Source organism: Megalops cyprinoides, chromosome 12, assembly GCF_013368585.1.
Source record: "Megalops cyprinoides isolate fMegCyp1 chromosome 12, fMegCyp1.pri, whole genome shotgun sequence".
NCBI lineage: Eukaryota > Metazoa > Chordata > Actinopteri > Elopiformes > Megalopidae > Megalops > Megalops cyprinoides.
This window is the reverse complement of record NC_050594.1, coordinates 7,569,581-7,591,695: the sequence shown is the minus strand read 5'-3', so window position 1 is coordinate 7,591,695 and position 22,115 is coordinate 7,569,581. Positions and strand designations below refer to the sequence as shown.

Here is a 22,115-nt window from a genome sequence, read left to right as displayed (position 1 = left end):
TCACACTAGCTCATTGTCTGTCAGTTAGTAAATTGTACCTGGTAGAAACCTAGGCTGAATTTCTTTAAAGCAGCTATATATACACCTGTAAAGTAGTTTTTACAGAGTAAAGAAAAATCTAAAGATCAATATTGCCCTTGTCCTCCTGCGAGTAAAGACACAAGAAAAGTTCAAGAAAATTCCTCTCCATTTCTCTGAAATACATGTTGAAATACTGTTGTGTTGAGCCTGTGATTTGAAATGGAACTTTCTTTCATTCAATGTGATTTTTTTCTCTCTCTTTTTGTATGAGCCTATGCCATAAAAATTCATCAGCTGGGAAAAATAATAGGAATTGACTGAACTCATTGATTAATTGATCCGTACTGTGTGTGTCACTTAACTGAAAGCTTGTGGAACATTGCTACAGCCATTCCACCAAGATACAGTATTATCCATTCTAAATCAAGATCTACACCTTAATCAATAATTACATGTTTCAGATTTGTGCTTTTAAAAAGAATCTTTTTTTTTGTCCTGTGTTTTTTTTCTGTTCAACAGAGCCCATGATAACACACTCGCAGTTCACCATAGGTCAAAGATGGCTTCTTCTAATGGTATATGCAGAATGTTTCAGAACACATAGTCAAAAATCACAGACCTATCATGCGAAGAATGAAGATGTGAACCTGTAATTTGAAGAGTGAAGCATTGCTCCACACCAGTCTGATTGATTTTATTGAGCCATGTCGTATCACTTGAGTGATGAATGGTGGGTCAAAAGGTTATACCCTCCACATGTGGCTCAATGCACACCTGGTTTTACAGGTAGGCAGGGCCCAGTGAAGCCTTCACCTGACCCCCACCAAGCATTTCAGGCCCTGGCAATGACTTTTGACTGACCATTCATTGTAATGGCAATATTGCCATCGCAGTACTCCAGCTGCCCCCTTCCTGTTAAATAGAGCTGAATCTGACCACGGCTCTATAAATCGGATCAGTGAGGAACTGTGGGAATTTAATTCTTTACATGTTTCCAACAAGTCCGTCTGGGCTTCAAAGAGCAGATTAATTGTGTTTGCTCACGTGGGGTTAAACGGCCCCCAAAAAAAATAAGAAGTAAGAAAAGAAACAGACCCAGGTTTGTCTCTGATGGACTGAGTCTCATGCTGACAGAGCAGGTCTTTGGCTTTGACGGCATGCTGACACGTGCCAGCATTGGGTCTCCAAGGAAACGCCGTTAGAACAGGCCACCTGCTTCTGAAGGAGTGACAGGTGGCCAATAAGAACAAGAGATATCTGCCGATGCTCTCCGAGGAGCCGGTCGATCAGCATGCGCTAAATGCTCAGCATGATGTTGCTGGGGCCTTATGTTTGTAACACATCCAGTTTTGCCTCTGCTGGGGATTCCCTGAACTTCCTTGAATTGTTAAACTTTTGACCATGACTTCCTGTTTGATCCCATGGTATATGGAAATACCTGTGTCTTTCTCTAACCTATTGTTCGTAGAATGCCCATTTCCATTTGCTTGTCATTTACAGGCTTATGAAGAGATTTGGAGATTTTAAGTTCCTGGTACCTATAGTATTAATGAATCAATTATTAAATTGTAATAGAACAACCTATAGTTTTTCTTCTAATAATAAAAAACGATTTAAACAGATTCTTAGCTATGACTTTACACTATACTGTGGCCCCACCTGGACAATAAAGTACAGGAACGGTGGGATTATTATTGTTAAAAAAACCTAAATATATTGATGATCCTGATGGATGTACCAGGAAACAATCGGTATAATATAAACAGTCTAGGTTTTATCTTATTACTCACCGTCACCTCACATACTGACGTCACAATTTATATAGATAACAAGCATAGGTGTGTCAATAAGAATATTAATAAGTATAACTGCCTTTAGAAAATGCCGATACAGAAGATGTGTCCCATCTTTGTGTAAACCGGTACTTTGACATTTGAGTGATCACAGAATACACTATTTTTCGGTATGTTGACACAGTAGTAAAACGTGTTCTTAGTGCAGGAGAGGAAAGGGACGCACGCAGGAGTGTGTGTAACAATGCAATAACCGCGCGTTTATTTCAGCGACGCGCTCCGCAGCAAATTTCCTGCTCTGCCCGCCTGTTCAGACGGCGTGACGCGTTCCAGATAAACATTCGCCGCAAATAAACCGCCTTCGCTGACGGGAATGGATGGAGAATCTGGATGCTCACATGTGTGACATACATATAATACAAGGTGTCCCAAACAAACGACCAAATTCCTGGAAGGCAGGTTAAAGGACATGGAAGGGTTAGGGACATTCCACCACTACGGCGTCTCCGGTGCTGTGACGGAGTCGCAGAATTACGTTCATTCATGCATCCCTACCTTTTAATTGTTTTTTTTTTACTCTCAGTGTTGCTAGTATGTATTATTCTGAACCCTGTTCGAAACAGGCTGCCTTTTGACATAGAAATTAGCTCAAAGCAGAGCAATTGCTGTTTGTCTTAGGTCACTTATTAAGTTCACCTCCATGCCGCTGTAATTTTGTTGTAAAAGCTGTCTGAATGTTAAACCGACATTGGTTGCATAGCGCATTGTTGTCTTTAAAGAGCCGATGGGGCCATCTAGTGGTGTTAGGAAGAAACACGAAATAACTTTCAAAATGTGATTCCCTGGAGGATTTTGACAGACTATAACGTATATGGTCTCAGTACCAAGGTTATTTTCTGTTTTTCTGGAAGTCTTGGCAAAAAGTCAGGATAAACATTGCCCCTCCTCATGTCAGCATTAAGTATATGGGTCTAATTCTCAAAAACCTACATGCACTAAAATTGAATATCATACAAAATCTAGTTTTGGAGGCTTCCATTTCCCTTAGCTCCAAACACAGAAGCCAAATGTCTCCTTAATGTGGACTGACTTAGGGTATGTAGGTGTAATAGAATGGAATTAAGCAGGACTCCACTTAGTATGTATATTTAGCTGAAGATGTCAATATGTATGCTGGCAGTATGTCACATTCTTGGCATTCAAAGGGAAGTTAATGTAACAGGGAAATTTTACTTACTTTACATAACATTACTGTCATTTAGCAGATGCTCTTATCCAGAGCAATTTACATTGGTTATTTTTTATATGTTATCTATTTATACAGCTGGGTTAAGTAGCTCGTCCAAGGGCACAGCAGAAGTGCCCCAGTGGGGAGTCAAACCATCAACTGTTTGGTTCGTGCCCTGCCACCCCTGAGAAAGGAAGTTTGATCACAGAAGTTGTAATCAGTGATTGTATGTCCCAATAGGACCCCAGTGCCATGCCCCGCCCAACTTCTCAGGACCTCGCTGGATTCTGGGACCTCCTGCAGCTGTCCATCGATGATGTCACAATGAAGTTTGACCAGCTTCAGCAAATCAAGAACAACAACTGGCAGCCCACTGAGAGCCCAGAGAAGAAGGTATGCACCCCAGACACTCACATTCAGTCCTTCCGTTCTTATTAGCTGAGCACGTGGGTCAATCAGACTTGGAACGCTTGCATCCCAAACCTGAGCCTCAATTATCCTGAAGGGCTGGAGTCTCTGCATTCTTTCATTCCGGCCAGTTGCTTTACAATCTCGTTCACGTAATTGTTTCCTTTCTTCACTCCCCTTCCCGCTGCTGAGCTTGTCTGAACTAGAAATGTCTCTGGGTCACTGCCCTCAGATCTGACCACAAAACTTAGGCCTAACCCTTCCCTAAAATCAAAGGCAGGGTGATTCACAAATCTGAAGTGCCACACATATCAAGGAGGCTCTGTTGGTGTGTTTTTGAACGGGAGCAACAATCTTCCTCACATACATTACTGACAGCCTTCTGCAGAAGCATGGCTTAACCTCAGAGTGTTCATCCGGCAGTCTCTCTCTCTCCCTTTGAATCCGAGGTGGAGAAGAAGCTGCCGCCTCCCGTACCAAAGAAGTCCCTGAAGAAGGCCGTGACGCGGGAGAAGTCTCTGGACCTCCCTGACAGGCACCGCCAGGAGGCCCGGCAGCGCCTCATGGCGGCCAAGCGGGCCGCCTCCTTCCGGCAGAACTCGGCCTCGGAGCGAGCGGACAGCATCGAGATCTACATCCCCGAGGCGCAGACCCGTCTTTGAGGGCGGGGGACACGGCAGCTCCTCCCGTCTCGTCCTGTCGATCCCCCCCCCCCCCCCCCCCCCAAACGCCCCCCCACCCTGGCACTTTATCATTTCTCCTGTCTTTTCGCGTAGCTACGGCAACCTTGTGTTTACCGCGAACCACAACAAGCAAGGAATTATTCACTCCCGCTCTCCTCCTGGTAGAATATTCTGACTTCCTCCTTACCCACTACTTCCAGCTACTCCCATTCCTGCTGCACAAATATAAATATATATATATATATATATATATTAATAACTATCTACTGTAGCAGTTAGTTTTTCTTGCCATGGTTAAAAGTTTTTATGGGAAAGGAATGATCATTATCGGAATCCCCATGTTTTAGTCTTAGTAAGTGGGTTCCATCCCTGAAGTGGTAACACAGTCATTTTAGGCCTGGATGGGGGTTTGTCTGTATTTTTGAGCATTTTCAAATGCAATCACAAAGTGCAACTTCCTGAGAAACCCACCAGCAGCAGTGGTCTTTGGCTGACACGTGTGACGTGTCACACGCTCGGTCCAGGGTCCGAGGGAGGGGGGGCGGGGGGGGGGGGGTGTTATGGGGCGTTATTGTGAGGAGTTACAGCTCCATTTCTGAGGCTTAAAATCGGCTCCAACTCAAAACGTTTTTTGTTTGTTTGTTTGTTTTCTTCTTTGTCCTTTTGAACCTCCTTTTGCTCATGATTCCTTTGACGTCGACCGGCTGCGCTCGTTCACTGAAGGGGAAGATCGCACCGCAAGCTCCAGTGCTCCTTTCTGAAAGTGCCAACGTTTCGAAATACCTCAATCGCGCACGGCGCGCCGTAGCTCACAGCTGAGGGTGAAGTCATCCCTTCTGAGTTGACCTCGGGTAATCTCTAGAAGCTCCGGTTTGCATGAAAATGCAGCTTCTCCTGGCACAGGTCATGGAAAACAAAAAAAAAACCCAACCAATCATTGGTTTATTGCAAGGAAATTCAGTCTGAAAAAGATTCAAATCAGTAACCCAACACTGAAAGCAGACAGCTGCTCCCACAATTCTCTGTTTCCTGTGCTGTGTCTCACACATCCTTACCTTTTTTTGAAGCATAAAACATGTGGAATATTGTGCCAACAATTTTAAATCAATTTTAACAGTCCACTGCAGTGAGATATACCCTGTATGAATAATGGGTACAATAATGCATTTTTGCACCTCTGATAATATTCCTGGTGGTATTTCCTACGAGAATTGTACATAATGAAGCTTAGTAGATATTATTACATTTGAATTGTGAGGATGCATATGCAGATTTTAATTTCACCATTGATTTTTACTTTACCTTGATCACAGAGGTCCCTTACGCATTCAGCCTATTACATTTAAATAATATTTATACTTATGTATGAAACCCTTCAAAAGTTGTTTTCAGAATGTCAAACGAAAATTATCAGAGTTGAATTTAGTGTGAACCCTTGAGCTCTTCTGATTGTGGGTATCTGCTTATTTGAGTTAGGCAGCCTTTGTTTTTTACATTAACTCAATTGACCATGAAACAGCTCCATGTCAGAAAAGATGCACATTAAATTTCTTGGTTTTTGAGAAAACAGTGCATTTGTACTGTCAAAATTCTTCACAGGCAATGTCAGTTATTCAGTATTTTTAGGAAAATCGCCCTTAACACTGAAAGGTAATCAAGGGGAAAGTCATGCCATATATGGCCAAGAGGAAGGATAAGTAGGAGTAGGCTTCCTGGTATTTGCTATTCCTGATGTAAGAATAGGAACAGAAATTTGCATGAAAGGTTTCAGCTTGGTGTGCTGAGTGTGTTGGAGGGAGTGATTCTCTCGCCCTTGAATATATGATGCCATTTTTTTTGGTAATGGAAAAAAACAGTAGTATTGCCATGCTGGTTCTGAGTGTGTGATGGAGCTGGAAACCGAAACAGCACTGGTTGGTGAGGTAGTCCTGCCTTGCTGGCTGTAGTGTGCCAGGGCACAGACCCAAAGTATACTGACCCCAAGTCTGGGGCCCCAACACAAGCTTAAGGGGTCAGGCATAAAAGCGAAGTGATAGGCAAAGAACATTGGACAGCGTTGGCGAGAGTCTCAGGCCGAGTGTTTCTGTGTTCCACACAGAACACTCAGTAGAACAGTCTGGAATGGAATCTCAAATGAGGTCAGTGAGCTCTCTAGGTGAACGCTGAACTTGACCCTGTTTGGCTTTAGCTGAGTAATTACCATCACATAGCCAGTTTTTTGTGTTGCTTCATTTATCTGGAGTTGTGGTGCAAAGGTGAAGTTCTTTAACTTAATTTTACTGTTGTCGTCAGGGTCATGTATAGACCTCAACTGGTGGGGTCAACAACCAGAGCCACATTTTTAGTTGGAAAATTTGCTCATCTGGTATATCGATACATCTCTAAATCGTTAACTTGGGAGGAAAACTGAATAAGGAATAAGGAATAATCTTGTGCATGTCAGTGTGGTGAATTGGATTTGTTTATTGATATTCAGTATTCAGTCATATTCAGTCTGCCATATGTTGAGAAAGAGAGGTTGCTTAGTTACATTTCCATGGATACGAGCCATTGTGCGTCCTGTCTAGACAATGGAAGAGACATTGGTGGCCACAGCGGTGCCGTGACACACAGCTGACAGATTAAAATTTGACCAGTTAAAACACAACACTGTTCCATTTTTTTGGAGGCAGACTAGGTTGATCATTAGGATCTATCAGTTCAGAAACAGTGCTTATAAAATGATACTCACTTGACAGTGGCCCTCTGTCTGTTTCAGATGTACTTCGTCTCTCTACGCAGATCCACCATGTCTTCTCCATGTCACCATTTCTGTTTTTAATGAGGGGTTTGTTTTGCCCAACAAAGTTGCACTGCTCTGCATATGTCAGAGTTGGCTATTTAGTTTCTTTTCTGGAGGACTTGATTGTCGTTCCCCACAAGAAATTTGTGAATCTGCTTTAGACGTCCATCTTTATGATCATCGAAAGGGAAAGACAGGGAGCTGCACACTGAGCTCTACTTGTTTGTTGGACTGAGGCCTGTGATCTGTCAGTGATCGCCCCAAGCCGCCATCTTATGGGGCTCAAAAAAAAAACAAAGTCAGCTCACTTCTGGCTATGTATCTTGCTTGCCCGTTTCATTACCGTTTACTCTTTAAGGATCCCTCTCTTTCCACATCATCCTTGCCATTATTATGAAAAATAGCACTTACAAAATGCGTTTCTAGCAATAATACGCACAGGCAGCAAGCTCTGCTCGTGAACTGAAGTGTGATTCGTCTCTTCAGTGTAGTAATAAAGATCAGCCATGCTGCGGTGCACAGGGGTCTGTATCACAGGAAGCTGATTTAATTGGCTGGCATCATTCATCATGCTTATCTGGTTGTGGGCTGCCTGGGGCTGTTAGCTTAAAATGATTCATTATGGTTTCGCAGAATGACGCTACAGTAAAGTGTCAGTGTCCATAGGCTTACAGGTTCAGGTTCAGATGCTGTGATCAGTGACAGAAAGTATGGAATGTTACAGGTTACAGCACCTAGGATGGTGTGCTGTAAAGAGGTTTGGCCTTTCTGTTCTTTTGGTCCCAGCTAGCATGAGCAAAATGATTCACTTCAAATGAAATTCATTTTCATCAGGAGTTTGTCCATTAATATATTTCCTCTGTGTTACTTTACCCATCAAATTTAAATGCTCGTGAAAGTATATCCCCTGCAGTTATAAATAGGTCAAATGTAATTGTAAGTGAACACATTTCAATCCAAAAGAAAACACATCTTTGTATTTTATGCCATCTATGTTTCAAACAATAGACGATTTCAACGCTGTTAGTTCCTCTGTGGGAAAATCATTTTATGGCAAGGGGAGTATCTGAAGCTAACTAAGCACCATCTCTAAAACCTCATGCGACTATCACTGGGTGGGCTGAGAGGTTTCAAAACAGATAAAGGAGTGGATCTGAGATACTTAGTGCCAAAGACAGTTGAGGAAGCACTTTGAAAGCAGAGATTAAAGACGTTGCGCCCTTAAAAGTGGTGTTCAAGGCGGACCATTCTACAGTTACACAAGCATGTATAGTAGTGCTATATTTCTGAGACCTGTGTGTGCTTGCTTTTAGTCTGCACCATATACTTGTTCCCACCTGCCCAATTCTCCAGTCCTCAGAGGTGAAGTTCACCTCCAGCAGGGGGCGACAAACTGCTGCTATTAATGCACTATGCCATATAAAGTCACTGCTCCCATTTAGTGAGGGGTAAACTCAAACAATGAGACATATCACCAAGAGGAGTTGGTAGGTACGGCTTAGTATTTTGTGCCTATGAAATGTCTCCATACTGCCTTCTTTTAACCAGTGTGCTGTCCGGGCACAGTGTCTGATGGGTAAGGTGCTTAAGTATGGCAGTTAACCAAAACATAGACCCATCGGCTAATTACTAATTACAAACCTGGTAGTGTTATTTTAGGCTCATTTTGGAACAAATACAAGAATTGCGTTTGCTCAGAACAGAGGAAAGGGGTTTGTAACAACTAATTATAAAATTCAAGTATAAGCAGTCAATTAGATTTGACCGAAACACAAATACAATTGTAACCATTATATCTGACAGACAATATGTACAATATGTCGATGTTGCAGTGGTTTAGCTGTATTGTATGTAAAAAATTTTAATGATGAGAACTTCTTTTAGTGCCTTAAATTCAAAATCTTAAGACTTAAATTAGGTCTTAAAAGTTTTACAATCAGAATTATTTTCTTAGTTTCAGTGTGATTATTTCAGAAAGAATGTAATCTATTGGCTGACATGTTAACCCACTAAAGACAGAAATGTGTATCTTCTGTTTTAATTGAGCGACTCAAAGGGCTGGGAGAAAAAGTAACTATGTTTGAATAAAGTCTTCAGCTAAGGTTGTAGCTTTTCAATTATTGATTAGTTTATGAAAATGTATATACTAAATTGATATCTAGTAATTTTTTGCAGGGGCCAGTGTTGGGCCTAGGCAAAATACTGAAAATATAATTACAACAGGTTACTGTGCCATATTGTCACAGAAAATGGAGAACAGTGAAATATCAGTATGGAAGTTGCTAGATTTTTAAAGTGATCTATGAATCAGTAAAGTAATGAACAGATTACAAAAAAATTATCTACTTAAAAGAACAGGTCTTCTTAACTGCTATACTACAGAGCAGCATTATATTTGAGTTTGTGTTTTTGCTCAATCTTGTTGGTGACAGCTGTGGTCATGTAGCTTGCCTGTTTTTCAAAATCCTGCAAGATTGACAAGATTGACAATACTTTCACTTTTTCAAAAGAATAGCAAAGATTCCCAGATTTTTTGGAGCTGTTTTGTGTACCGGAATTTGTTTAGGTGAAAAGATATTATCGATAATTGGTATGGTATTACTCTTGTTCTTAGCCAATTTGTTTCAGTGAAGCTTTGTGACAGATTTTTTTTCATTCCCTTAAATGCAGACATGGTTGTTTTTATTATTTATTTATTACTCATGGTAATCAGGTGGATTTTATTCAGATATGTTGAGCAGGGGACTTGATGCAGGTCGTTAGACACAAATTATGTTTACTTTTTGTGGAATTTGATAATATAATAAAGTAAAATAATGAATGGTAAATTCATATTGATATCAAGCTACTGAAAAATGAGTAAACCAACACATTTCAACCCATGTGACTGATAAAGACAGCACAATGGTTGCAAAATTGGTTGCACACTCAAAAATACCACTTATCGGAGCTGGATTTAAGTACTTGGTAAAATCCATTCTTTTACTTTTTTCCCAAAACGTTATAAAATAAACAATATTTGCATTTTTCATTTTAAATCTCAGTTCTTTTGGACAGAAACCTTGCAGTGTAAACTAATTCAAAAATACCAGACTGATAGCTGTTGCTATTCCATGAGAATTTCCATTTTGCATTTCAGATTTCATATAAATGTGTGTGTGTGGGAGAGATAGAGATAGAGAGACAGACAGAGAAAGAAGGAGGAGAAAAACAAGAGAGAAATGTAAAGAGTGCATGACTTTGAATTTCAACCAGATGAGGATTTGAAAGGGGGAAATACACCTAATTCCCCCATTCAATAATAAATGAGATATTGAGTGGCTGCCAAAAGTGATACCAGTGTTATCATTGCCAGTAGTAATGTAGGTGTCATATATGCAGGGATGTTAGACGCGCTTTTTCAAAGGGAAGGACAGTCTTGATTCACCTTATGGCCTAGTGTTAAAGACTCTGTGCAATCGTCAAAATGCTAACGGATCGCTTTGAGGTATGAGAGTACCACTATAGCAGCTCTATGGGAGGATACACCTCATTTAGTCTCAGGCTTGCTCAGCTTCCTCCTGTCCCTTCTGAGTGTTGCCACAGTGATTTTAAATCACAGTAACCTGTTTCCTTCCACACGTTCAAACCCAGGCTGCCAAAATGTGTCTGTGCCAAATATCAGAGCCTCCTCCTCAACTCTTGAGTGTTTCCTGAGACGGTTACTAATTGTACCGGTTTAGGATGCACTGATCCTTTATCTGTATCAGACAAAGCTCAACCTCCAGGGGAAGCATCCTTTCTTACAATCTGAATTCACTCCGCCCTGAAAACGCGATATGGGTTGGGTGTTCAGAAAAAAAAAAAAAAAAAAAACAGCAATTATGGTGATGATAATTTAAGGGATGTCGTAAATAGGGAAATGCAACCCATCTTTGGAGAGTCGGTTTCATCTTTCGAGAGGAGCTGCCGGTCTGTCTTTTCAGATTCTCCCCCATGCACAATCATTGTTTGATGATCCGCAGCGTGTAAATAGAGAGTGCCATTTCTAGAATAACAAATTGTGCCATAAGACGGAGCCAACCAATGCATTGTGCCATCTGTAGTCTAAGCACCTTTTTTTGAAAAACCTTTGGTCAGGGAATGGCGTGGAGGTAGCCCCGTGGCCTCCCGCTATCGAAGAAGCTCTGCACACCAACAGAGAAGGCTCTGAATCTACAGAGCTGCTGTCTTTGTCTGACTGTTTAGACATTTGAACTAACTGGCTTACTTTTTGTTGTTTTTTTTCCACTCCTCTGGTTGTCTGAGACATGTGCATAATTAGCTTGTCTGGACCATCTCAACACACAGTTGTACAAGTTGTAATTTGATTTCTTTTCCTCTCTTCATTCTACTTTTTTTCCCTTGATCTATTTTTGGTGCATTGTGGCACACTCTCTCCTTCTAGCTGAAGATTATAAGGTATTACTTTGAATAATCAGTCGCCCCCATTTATTCCAAAGCCTCCATTATTTATGAGGTAGTTATTGGAAAGCAACAATTATTTAAAGTAATACTGTGTATCTGAGTAATCTTCTTGTTTATCTTTTTCTCAATGAAAGAAAATTTCCCTTAAAACATTTATTGTGTAGCTTGTCGGTGATGTGACTACAAGAGACCCTCACCATTCTTGTGTTCACCATTCGCGGTTTTCAGATATTTACACCAGGCTTTTTGAGCCGGGCTTTCCAGCTTCACTCTGTCTAGCCGCACTGCAGCGTGATACACCAACACCCACACTCTTACATTTATGTTACATATTATTTGTGTTCATCACATAAATACCCATATTGATTACTTGTATACTGCACTATTACATTACATTAGTAAAACATTACGTAATGTAAAATTTCCCTTCGTGCGTAACCCTGTTACCACAGCCATATAGTTTTCATGCACTCCCCCCCCATTTACTGCAAACTGGGTAATGTATACCTATGAATGGTGACGGCTTCCTGTATCTGATACATAATAGATATGTCCAAACAATTCCTGTCTGTTTGCAAACCAGCTACACAAGTTAACAAGGTTTGGGGCTGTCTACACTATTGATTTCAATAGTTTAGACAGCTTTACATTGATTATGACATCCCTGCTGACTGGATAGTCTTTGGATAAAAACCAGGTGTATCAATGTGTCCTGTTCCACACAGACCCGTTTAGCAAAATGGGTCCAATCAAGATGTAATCACAAATAGACAAGAATTGTGTCATTTATGCTTTCTCATATTTAATATTGTCATATATTCTCTGACTTAATTATTACTTGTCCGCATCTCTTTAGTTAGCTACCTTGTGTGTCCTATGTTTTGCTCCAGTGGAAAGGAAACCTTACATGCTACTGTTTTTTTTTCCATTGAAGACAGGAGGGAGCCTTCTCTGTTAGTTTATTTTTGTGAAGAAAGCCTAAATAGTCACATGGAAAGGGTGACACAGCGCTCTTGGACACCGGAATGTGAAATAGGCAAAATTATGATAATAAAAAGTTAGATGTTTAGCTAAAACTATTTTCAATGATTAAATATCATATCAATAATGAAAATGAATACAATGCCAAATATTCAAATTCATAATCTGTGTGTGCGTGCACGTGTGTTTGTGCATGTGTATATACACATGGACACACATACTCATACTCACACACGTATATATTATATATATATATAATATAAAATATACATATATGTATATGCTTCATTTAAAATTCCTGCTTTTCCCATGATTTGTCAAACACTTTTTCCTTTGTTCAGTTTTTTGTTTTGTTTTAAAGAAGCTGTTTTAATGGCATGCAGGATACTGATATTGAATGTATGATTTGTTCATTGCTTTTTGGCATTGCTGCTTTCAACAGGTTGTTTTGTATTATATATCATTTATTTCTGTATTTATTTTTCTTTTTATTGCTCATTTTGTATAATATCGACTTTTCCCATTTGGACACATTTTATTTGATTATTATTTATCTATATTTATTTATTTATTTGACAGACTATACAAATATGCTTATGTTCCATTTCTCTTTTAGGACTCTGCCTCTTTCAACAGTTTATTGCTGGTGATAATTTGTTGTAAATAATTCTGCAATTAAAGTTTTTTGAAGAAAATGATTCAAATGTATGTTGCTGTTAGAAACTCAGATTATTGGTTCTTTTCTCCTGTCTTTCAAACACAGATACTTCTGCATCCCTCATCTGGATGCACCAGCTATGATATTTAGAAAATAATAGTTTTTCATAATGGAGATTGTTTATAGTTATTGGTTGGTTAGGAGTATACAGTATGTCTCCCGGTGACCAAAGATTCAGATTGCCACCAAACTGTCTGATATACCTTATTGCGTATGTGTAAACATAAAAGAACATAACTCCTATAACATTTCTTATATATAATTTCAAAACACTGTCTGTTAGTCCATACTTTACTGCTGTCCATCTCTTGTCTAGTGCCAAATTCCCACCAGCTGCACTCATTTAATCAAATTTAATCTTTACATTCTCTGTTTACATAGGTAGGTGGAGGTGTATGTAAATGTGCAGAATTATACGGGTTTGTATATTCTGGCATAAAACTCTGTTACCTGTGGGTTGCATGTCAGACTTGAGCCCAATCATAGCTTGGCCCTACGGCGATAGCACCTTTTCATCTGGAAGGCGGTGTTCACTTGTGGAAAGCCAAAGTGTGGAATTTGAAGTGTGAATCTCAGAATGTAATTCAGATGACTGATTGTGTTGTGTTTATGAGAGTATGGCCCCCAAGGATTGTGTTAACTGTTGTGTGTGTGTGTGTGTTTGTGTTTGTGTAGCTGAAGTCTTGTGCTGTTGACGGATGAGAAATCATGCTCAATTTATATGTTCTTTGCATGTTTTGTACATGTATGTGAGAGTGTGTGTATGTGTAGAGTTTAAGTATTGTATCATGCATGTAGCTGAGAGATTGTTGCATTTGTGCAAACTTTGTGTGTTTATGTGTGTGTGTGTGCGCGCGCGCGCGTGTAGTCTGTATTGTGGCTGAGAGGTCATGCTACATGTGCGTGCAGTTGCAGTTGAGGGACCCGTTTATGCTCGTGCAGCAGTGGCAACCCAAGGACGAGGTTTGCCTGGGTTGGATTGATGGCATTCTCGACTTGACTGCGGCGAACACAGGAGTTTCAATCAAGGGTGGCGGGACGAAGAAGAGAGTGATCTGGCCCTTGACTCCGGCGCTGATTTCAAGAGGAGCCGAGGGGCTGCGTTCCGACAGGATGAGAGAGAACTGTCAAGCGGAGAGCGCTGTGACTCCCGCCCCGGACTCAATGCAATTACACAAGCCGCCGGGCAGCGCGATCGATTTTCAACTTGAAAGAAAGGAAGCGATGCTGAAGTTAAGCTGGCGGAAATGGCCCCTTCACTGGAGGAGAGGATCCGCACAGTGTCCACACACTAGTGCTCCGAAATGTGTTAACCAACAAACAAGAACGAAAAATGTATTAGTTCTGCCCCAATGCTGCCTATGGCTGAAGTTTGGTATTTTCGTCGGCTATATTATATATCGCAAATATTTTCTCCCTTGTTATTCTACAGAAAAAAAGATACATGACATATACTTGTTACAGAGATTGTGAGCGGAAATAAAGGGAATAGGAGGCTTTACCACTCCACCCCGTTGAAGAAACGAATAAATGCATAAATCATCAACATTTCCATCAAAAGACTAACATCGCCAATTCGAAGAAGTGTTCACATCTTTGTGAATAATTTCCTGTGATAAGAATTTCAAATATACACTATGAAAAGGATTCGCGGGATGAAATCATATTCATGTATTAGAATACGAATATTTCTGAGCCAGGCATTTCCTCAGGTCTTCAAGAGAGTTTTCCTGATTGCATAAAACGTGGTTTAAAAATAAAAAACAAGCTCTGTGTGCGCTGGGAGGGAAAGTGCAATTAAAGCGAATTATGCGTCCAGTGATGGATTTTTCAACTACGGAAAGATTATTTTTCAGGATCTGTGGGATTTCTCGGGTTCCATCAATACTCGAGTCAACTTAAAATTAATTTTAAATTAATGCGGTGCGTAAAGTCTGAATTTAGACTAATTTAGTGCAAAATTAATCTAATCCAGGATCAAGAAGATTTTTCCTGCAACTTTGACAACTGGGATCCTTAAATTGTGCATGTATGATGCTATTTCAGCCAAAGAAATCAATCAAAAAAGGCAATATATTACAACTTAGTTGGGACGCCTTTTGAGAGAATAGACTAACAAGCTCTATTGATGTCCATGGTCTCTAAACATTTCGTTCGGTGGGTAGGAGGATCGTAGCACAATTGTACAGATACATCCTATAACATAGTAAACTAAGCATAAATGCCACCAGTGATTTTTTTTTCCACTTGGGTACCCAATACCATTCAATGCACTGGATCAGAACAATCCTAAAGCGCGTGTTAGTACTGCACTAGTAATCCTGTCAGTGTCTGTATCTCGGACCAGCTAGTCATGTTTCACCGCGTAATTGCTACAACCTCCCCTGCACACCTCTGTGCGCTTGAGAGAAACAGCCAATCAGAGAGCAGTATTGACAAAACCCACCACGCAGTCGAAATCTGGACTGAAACTTGTCAAAACGAATAAAATCTAATCCCCTGCACACTCCCACGATGTTTTCAGCAAAGGGAGGTATACTGTTTTCTATCCTTGTCTAACAGAAATTGAAAGACTTGCACAAGCAAACGGATTGACGGATTGGATATATTTGTTTGTGCGTGTGTGTGTGTGTGTGTGTGTGTGTGTGAACTACTATGCAATCTGGTTCTTAAAAACAGCAGTATTTAATGCTCTTTTTATAATCCACAAAAATGTAATTCTCATATATGCCACTTAGAATTGAAATTCAGTAACCTCCTCCATGGTTGCCTCTGGAGTGAAAAATGTTAGCCCTGTTCTTTTGGCGATTTTCATTTTCGTAATTGTCCATCAATGCCAGATATGTCCATCAGCTAATCCTCTTAGATGCCTTAATGTAGAGTCTGTCACAGAAGCAGTATTCTAATGTAACGAGCGGCTAAACTGAGAAACGGAAAAGGTATGTATGCTGCAGTGCAATGTAGCAGCGACGCCTCACACTTCCCCCTACTGGTGAGCGGTGGTACAGCAGCCAACTGCAGGCAACACGTGGCGCCCCAATTGTGATGAGCCCTTTTGTTGTTGCAGTGTTTATTTTTAGCTTTAGTATTTGAATCATTGACATTTCTGTCATTGCCTTTTACGTTTTGTTTTTCCTGATTAAAATAAACATGTCGAGACGCGTGTTTACCCCGTATTATGTTTAACGACTTTGCTGGATGCAAATTGAGGTGATTTGATCAGGGTGAGAATAGCCTGTAATAGTAGGCTACTAACGCGAACAACCTGTCGTCGTTTCAGGTTTGACAGTGTTTCTCAGCTCTAACAGGGAGTCCAGTGAGTCGTAACAGAAAGTGCATCTAATTTATCAAGGGTGAACTACAGTACAGGACTCGGCTAAGCAATGCATTTTTTGAACTTGATGTCAACCTGTTACATGTGCGCTTTAGTCGCAGTAACTGCGTGTTTGTTCAGTATGGTGTTGAACATTACGGCATGATCCTGTCACTACTGCGATGTGGTTATCACTCTGACGGGGTGAAAGGGACTTCCTCACTCTCTCTTTGATGTCCGCAGCTTGAACATCACGATCTCTGTTTTTCAGACCAGGTTACACATTGTGCTTACAGTCATGGCAAGATTGATCATACAGGGCAAACATGTGAAATGTTATATTTTCCCGCAAAAGAATTTATGCCGAACAGTATAAATATGGCACGTGTTGGCTAGAACTAAAATGAATTCCAGCTTTGGGTTGGTGCTTTTGGTCTCATGTAATCTATCTATTGCCAAAGACTGAAAGCCACAAACCAACCGCTTTTCTGGTGCACGCAAATTCTGCCTAAAGCAAAAAAAGAAAAAATGAATTTGCACTTCAGTCAATGAATATGTTGCTCACATATGTCGTCAAATGGGAGAATAGACCATGCATGGATTCAGGGACTGAATCAAATGGAGTTTGAATCAGCACACCACACTACGAGGAAGATCTTTTTCCTCCACAGTTTTCAACTTTGGTTAAAAAAAAAAAAGTTCACCTATCATAGGAATGTCATGTGACTACATCCAACAGTTTAGTCTGAAGGTGATCACATGATACTGAATATCAGTTGAGGTTGGGGTCAAGACACTAACGTATTCTTTTCTCACGTAATCATAAGACGCCACGTACAATAAGAGATGCTGATCCATTCACCTCGTGCCCGTTTAACCAGCGAAACCGTGCTTTATCTCTATGTATCGCAGCGGAGCTACGCGCAGTCAGTTTGACCCAACGAGAGGCAGCACTCCCCGGCTCTCTATACCGCTTTGGCGAGCAATGCTCCTCTGGCTGGTACCTCAGGAGTGAAATCCCTGTCAGCTGACTGCACAATCGCTCTCACGCACGCAATGTGAGCGTCCACATGACCGCGGCTCAGCCGGTCAGCACCCTGCATCGCGGTCCTTAACGACTCGTGCACAGCGATTCCAAGGAAATTCGGGGCGGGGGAGGAGAAGGGGGGGGACTAAGGCACATTCCTGTCTACCGATCCATGTCTTTTGTTCCTGACCCGCCAGTGGTTTGCCTGGTTTGCCTGTCAACCTCCCCCACCCACCCAGGAATCCGTTCACCTACCCCCACGTTCATTAAAAATCAAAGAAGCGAAATGGGTGAAATAACAGCGTTATGCAAAGTTAAGTCGTTTCTGATTCTCACACTTTGTGAGCGAGTTGGTATGAAAACCCAAATTTAGTTTAGCTTTGAAACGGATTACCAGGCGTGTCATTGTTTCCGCTGCTGAGGTCAGCACAGACGTGATTAATGTTGAGTTCAGGAAATCTTGGGAAACAGTTTCATTCAAACGTTTTGCCTCTTGTTCTGAGGTGTTTTCCCCAGTTTTTAATCATCTTCGATTTTCAATAAATAGGCTACAAGTAAAAGCAGCCATTTTTTGCTCCATGTGTGAAAATCTTTATGTGAAGAGTTGTGTGTCTGAGTAAGTGTACAGTAAATTTGTCTCTGCTTATCACTGCTCATTGCCTCCTTTTTTTTCCCAAGCTGGAGGCAGAGTAGTAATGATGTTATTTCTATGTAGGCCAATTCAGAGGCTTCCATTTTTCTTCAGAGATAAGCCATTGTCCACAGCACACAACACAACAGACCAGAGATGCCCCTTGAATGAGAAACATGTAAAATGTCCCCTTGCAATCATACTGATTCACTTAAGCAATTTTCTGATAAACAACTTTTGTCTTGGACAAAACAATGGGAACAAATAAGACATTGAAAAAAGAGGAATAAGATAAATATGAAGTCATTCCTGCAGTTAGAACAGCAGTGTTCTTGAGTGTGGGAGTATTGGGGGTGGGGGAGCATCAGGTGACTCCAAACTTCGCTGGCACCAGATGTTCCATGTTCCATGCCTTTGAGTGTTTAGTCCATGTATAAATGAATGACGGTATTGATGTGCTTTTTTGCGTGTATGGGTTTTTTTTTTTTTTTACTGCTGGTGAGAGAATAGGTTTTTCAGGAACTAAAACAGATACGCTGGTGCCGTTGCCACTGTGCTTTTGCTGTTTGTAGCATCAGACCAGTATAGGGGAGGAGTGTGGTTGCGCATGATAAAAAATCATGTGGAGTGTAGTAGGCGTCTGCATTAAACTATGGATGAGGCACAAGAGATCCCCCCTCCCCCAGTGGAACCCCGCCCACACCCCCTTTCAAAAAACTGAAAACATTACAATTTGAATTTGAGCATTCGTGCCAGGCATTGGTGTCTGCTCCAGGGCTACAGGATGCTGTACAAACCCACACTCTCCTACGTTTCTTTCACATTTTTCATACATTTAGCACAATTATGTAACACCCCAATTTTATCCAACAACCCCCCCAAAAGAATGAATGGACAACATGAAAGTCATTAGTGGATTGGGTTTTGATTACTGTGTGAAACCCAGCAAATGCCTGCGTAAAGTCATGTCAACAGAATTACATAATCCACAGTGCACCAGTGGACCTGGCTAAAATCTTTATGAAACCTCAGTTTTACATAACACAATGCAAGAAATTATTCAAACAGAATCATTGTGGAGGCTGAGGACCAATTTAGCAGTAAGTGGATTTCTCTTTGAGGAGACAAAAAAAAAGATGTTGAAATGAAAGTGATCTAAATTTAAAAATCATCCCTCCTTTCTTCAACGGTTCGTTTTAATCTTTTGGCGCACGCTCAGCCAGAGGACTCGTCAGGACCGTGTTCATAGAAGTAAACTGGAAACTGTCCATCCTGGAAGCAACTAAAAATGGTCATTTGTTCCTGAAAATTGGCATAGAATCGGGATTCCGTTCATTGAGAGTCATCGGCTTGGTTTAAACTGGGCTTCAGACAGTCACTGCTGGAGGTTCCCAGACAATGTCTTTGACACCTATCCCCCCTGGGCAGAGAAAGCCAAAGCTAATCAGTATTGATGGAATGCCGAAGCTATGGTTTTACAGGGTTTCTGGGTTCTGTAGAGTTTCAGTTCAGTCCGGTTTTTAAGCTAAACACCCTCAGAAATGTAAACAGGGGTTTTAATGTTTCAGTAAGAGATTAATTTGAAAAGGTGATTAAGGCCTGGATTCAATTAGAGTTTGTCCTTAACTTTGATGCAGAAATGAATTCAAGTGTTACTACTTCTTGAATACATAGTTTTCATCCATTCTCCCTGAACTCGCTAAACTGAAAAAAAACTAACTACTCTCCTTAATAACTAAGGAGATCATATGGCATCAACTCCCTGCCTCATTTATTTCATACCACCTGCAGGTCTTAATGTTCCCAGCAGCGAATAGTCTGTCTTTGGTTAGTATATTGGCATCACTCTTTCCTGCAAAGATTTATAAAATTAGTACTCAATGTAGCCCCCATTCAGTTTAACAGACTCATTTTTCTCTGAGCTGTTGATACCATCTTAGACCCCCTTCAAAACAACCAGTCTCCATCCTGAGTGGTCCTTTGTGGCCTTCTCATTTTTTCCCCAACCAATCACGATGCGAGTCGTGTGAAAGCCTCACACAGACACTGAGTAGTGTGGGGTTGCTGGAGCCATGCCCACTCCAAGAGAACTCTGCCCACTACACACCCTCCCACCCCCCCACTTTGAAGAAGAACTTCAAGCATACTTGGTAAGCAGAGGTGAGGTGAACATACACCCCAGGAAACATAAACAAGCCTCTTTGGATACCCTTGCCGCTGGCTGCTGAGATAGCCCTGTAGTTGGGTCTAGGCATTAGGGCTAATCTCTTGATGGCGTAATGACAATGTGTGAGCAAGAGCCCAGTAAGCCCCAGGCTGAAGTCTGGGGAAATGAAGACGTGTAAAAGCGGCCCCAAAAAAACAAAACTTCCAGCTTTGTATTGATTTCAGTTCAAACATAAAACAGTAATAGCCTGTGTCCCCTAATCATTACATTATATCATTGTCATTTATGAGACACTCTTATCCAGAGCGACAATTACAATTACAACAGAGTTACAATTTTTACACATTAGCCATTTATACATGCTGGATTTATACTTACCTAAGGGTACAGCAGCAATGCCCCTGCGGGGAATCAAACCAGCAACCTTCTGGTTACAAGCCCTGCTCTTCACCAGCTCCTTACCACTATGCTACACTGCTGTGAAACAACCACCAATGCCACCAGCCTGTTTTACTGCCCGCTTTAATGTGATTTTACTTCAGCCTAGGAATGGGCTCTATGAACGTGAATAATAAGCTGCAGGATGAATGTGATCCCTGCCTGCCTTTCCTTGACCTCTCTCTATATCCCGGTGTCTGGTTGCGGGGGACGGCCGACCCAGCAAATATAATACAGCAAGGGAACGCGTCAAGATAAAATAAAAGCTGATTGATTTTATGCTTCATGCACCACCTCTCTCCCCCCTCTACTGCTATTAAGGCAGAGAATCACTGAATCAGGGAGAGAATACAAATATCCCTATCCCTGGCAGTGCTGTCAAGAGCCTTTGACTGAAATTAACAAGAGGAGGGTTTTCTAGAAGTGGGGCAGACAGCAACCTTCCTCCGGCTCTCACCCTCACTCATCATGTCATCACTGATTGGGTGATTGGGATGCAGGCGTTATGCATTGGATGGGTCCTATTGCCGGGAAGGGAGGCTAACTTTTGAAAAAGTGGGCTTTTAGTTTCTTCTATGAGATTGTGAGAATCTGTGGCAGGTGGGTGGCAGGGTAGCATAGTGGTAAGGAGGAGGGCTCCTAATGAAAAAGTTGCTGGTTTGATTGGATTCCCCATTGGGGCACTGCTGCTGTACCCCTGGGCAAGGTACTTAACCCAGAATTGCCTCAGTAAATATCCAGCTGTATACATGGATGGCATGTAAAAATTGTATCCTATGTAAGTCACTCTGGATAAGAGCATGTGCTCAATGACAATAATGTAGTGCAATGGAATCTGTGTTGGCACTGTTTGTTCCTTTCACCACTGGGGGACCAATCATTGTAAGGCCCATCGATGGGCAGTCCTCAAAACACAGCAGCCCTGATTGGCTGCTTGAGGCAATCAGTCCTCTGTGGCTATATCAGTGCTACTCCATCTCCCACAAATTACTGATGCGATTCACGGGGAAAATTTACAGTTTAAAAGGATCCAAACATGCTTCTGCTTACAAAGCAGCTGGCCTGACAGCTGTGTGTCCTTTGATCTAAATGAGATTGTTTGCCAGAATAATAGATTTATCAGAGAAAAATCAAAGGCTGTGAATCATGAAATCTCTCCGGTATTTCTTCCACCCTAACCAACCATGTGTTACTCCTAAATGCAATTTATTGTTGTTATTATTATTGTTATTGATACTGATATCTGCAGAAAAGGTGGGTATTCATTTTTGAACCAGTTATGTCACATTCAAAGTTCTAAGCCATTTGCAGTGTGTAGTTCAAAACTGTAGACATAATATTTTTAGGGTTGTTAAAATTGCAGTTTAAATTGAGGCATTGTGTCATCCAGGTTTGTGGCAATTCTTGCTAATTTGGGCACACAGACCATTACCTCCCCTAAAATCCCCAAGTGAGATACAAATGGGAGTCATTTGTTCC

The 22,115-nt window shown here is 41.2% G+C and overlaps 1 protein-coding gene across 1 annotated transcript in view; it reads left to right on the top strand.

Moving 5' to 3' along the window:
- The window catches only part of dlgap2a (discs, large (Drosophila) homolog-associated protein 2a), a 146,653-nt gene extending 142,531 nt beyond the window's left edge, over window positions 1-4,122 (top strand). The window contains exons 12-13 of the mRNA XM_036542016.1: window positions 3,283-3,435; window positions 3,900-4,122. Coding sequence (XP_036397909.1) covers window positions 3,283-3,435; window positions 3,900-4,112 — 366 coding nt within the window. The 3' untranslated portion in view covers window positions 4,113-4,122. The remainder of the gene's footprint in view (window positions 1-3,282; window positions 3,436-3,899) is intronic.
- The last annotated feature ends 17,993 nt before the right edge of the window (window positions 4,123-22,115 follow it).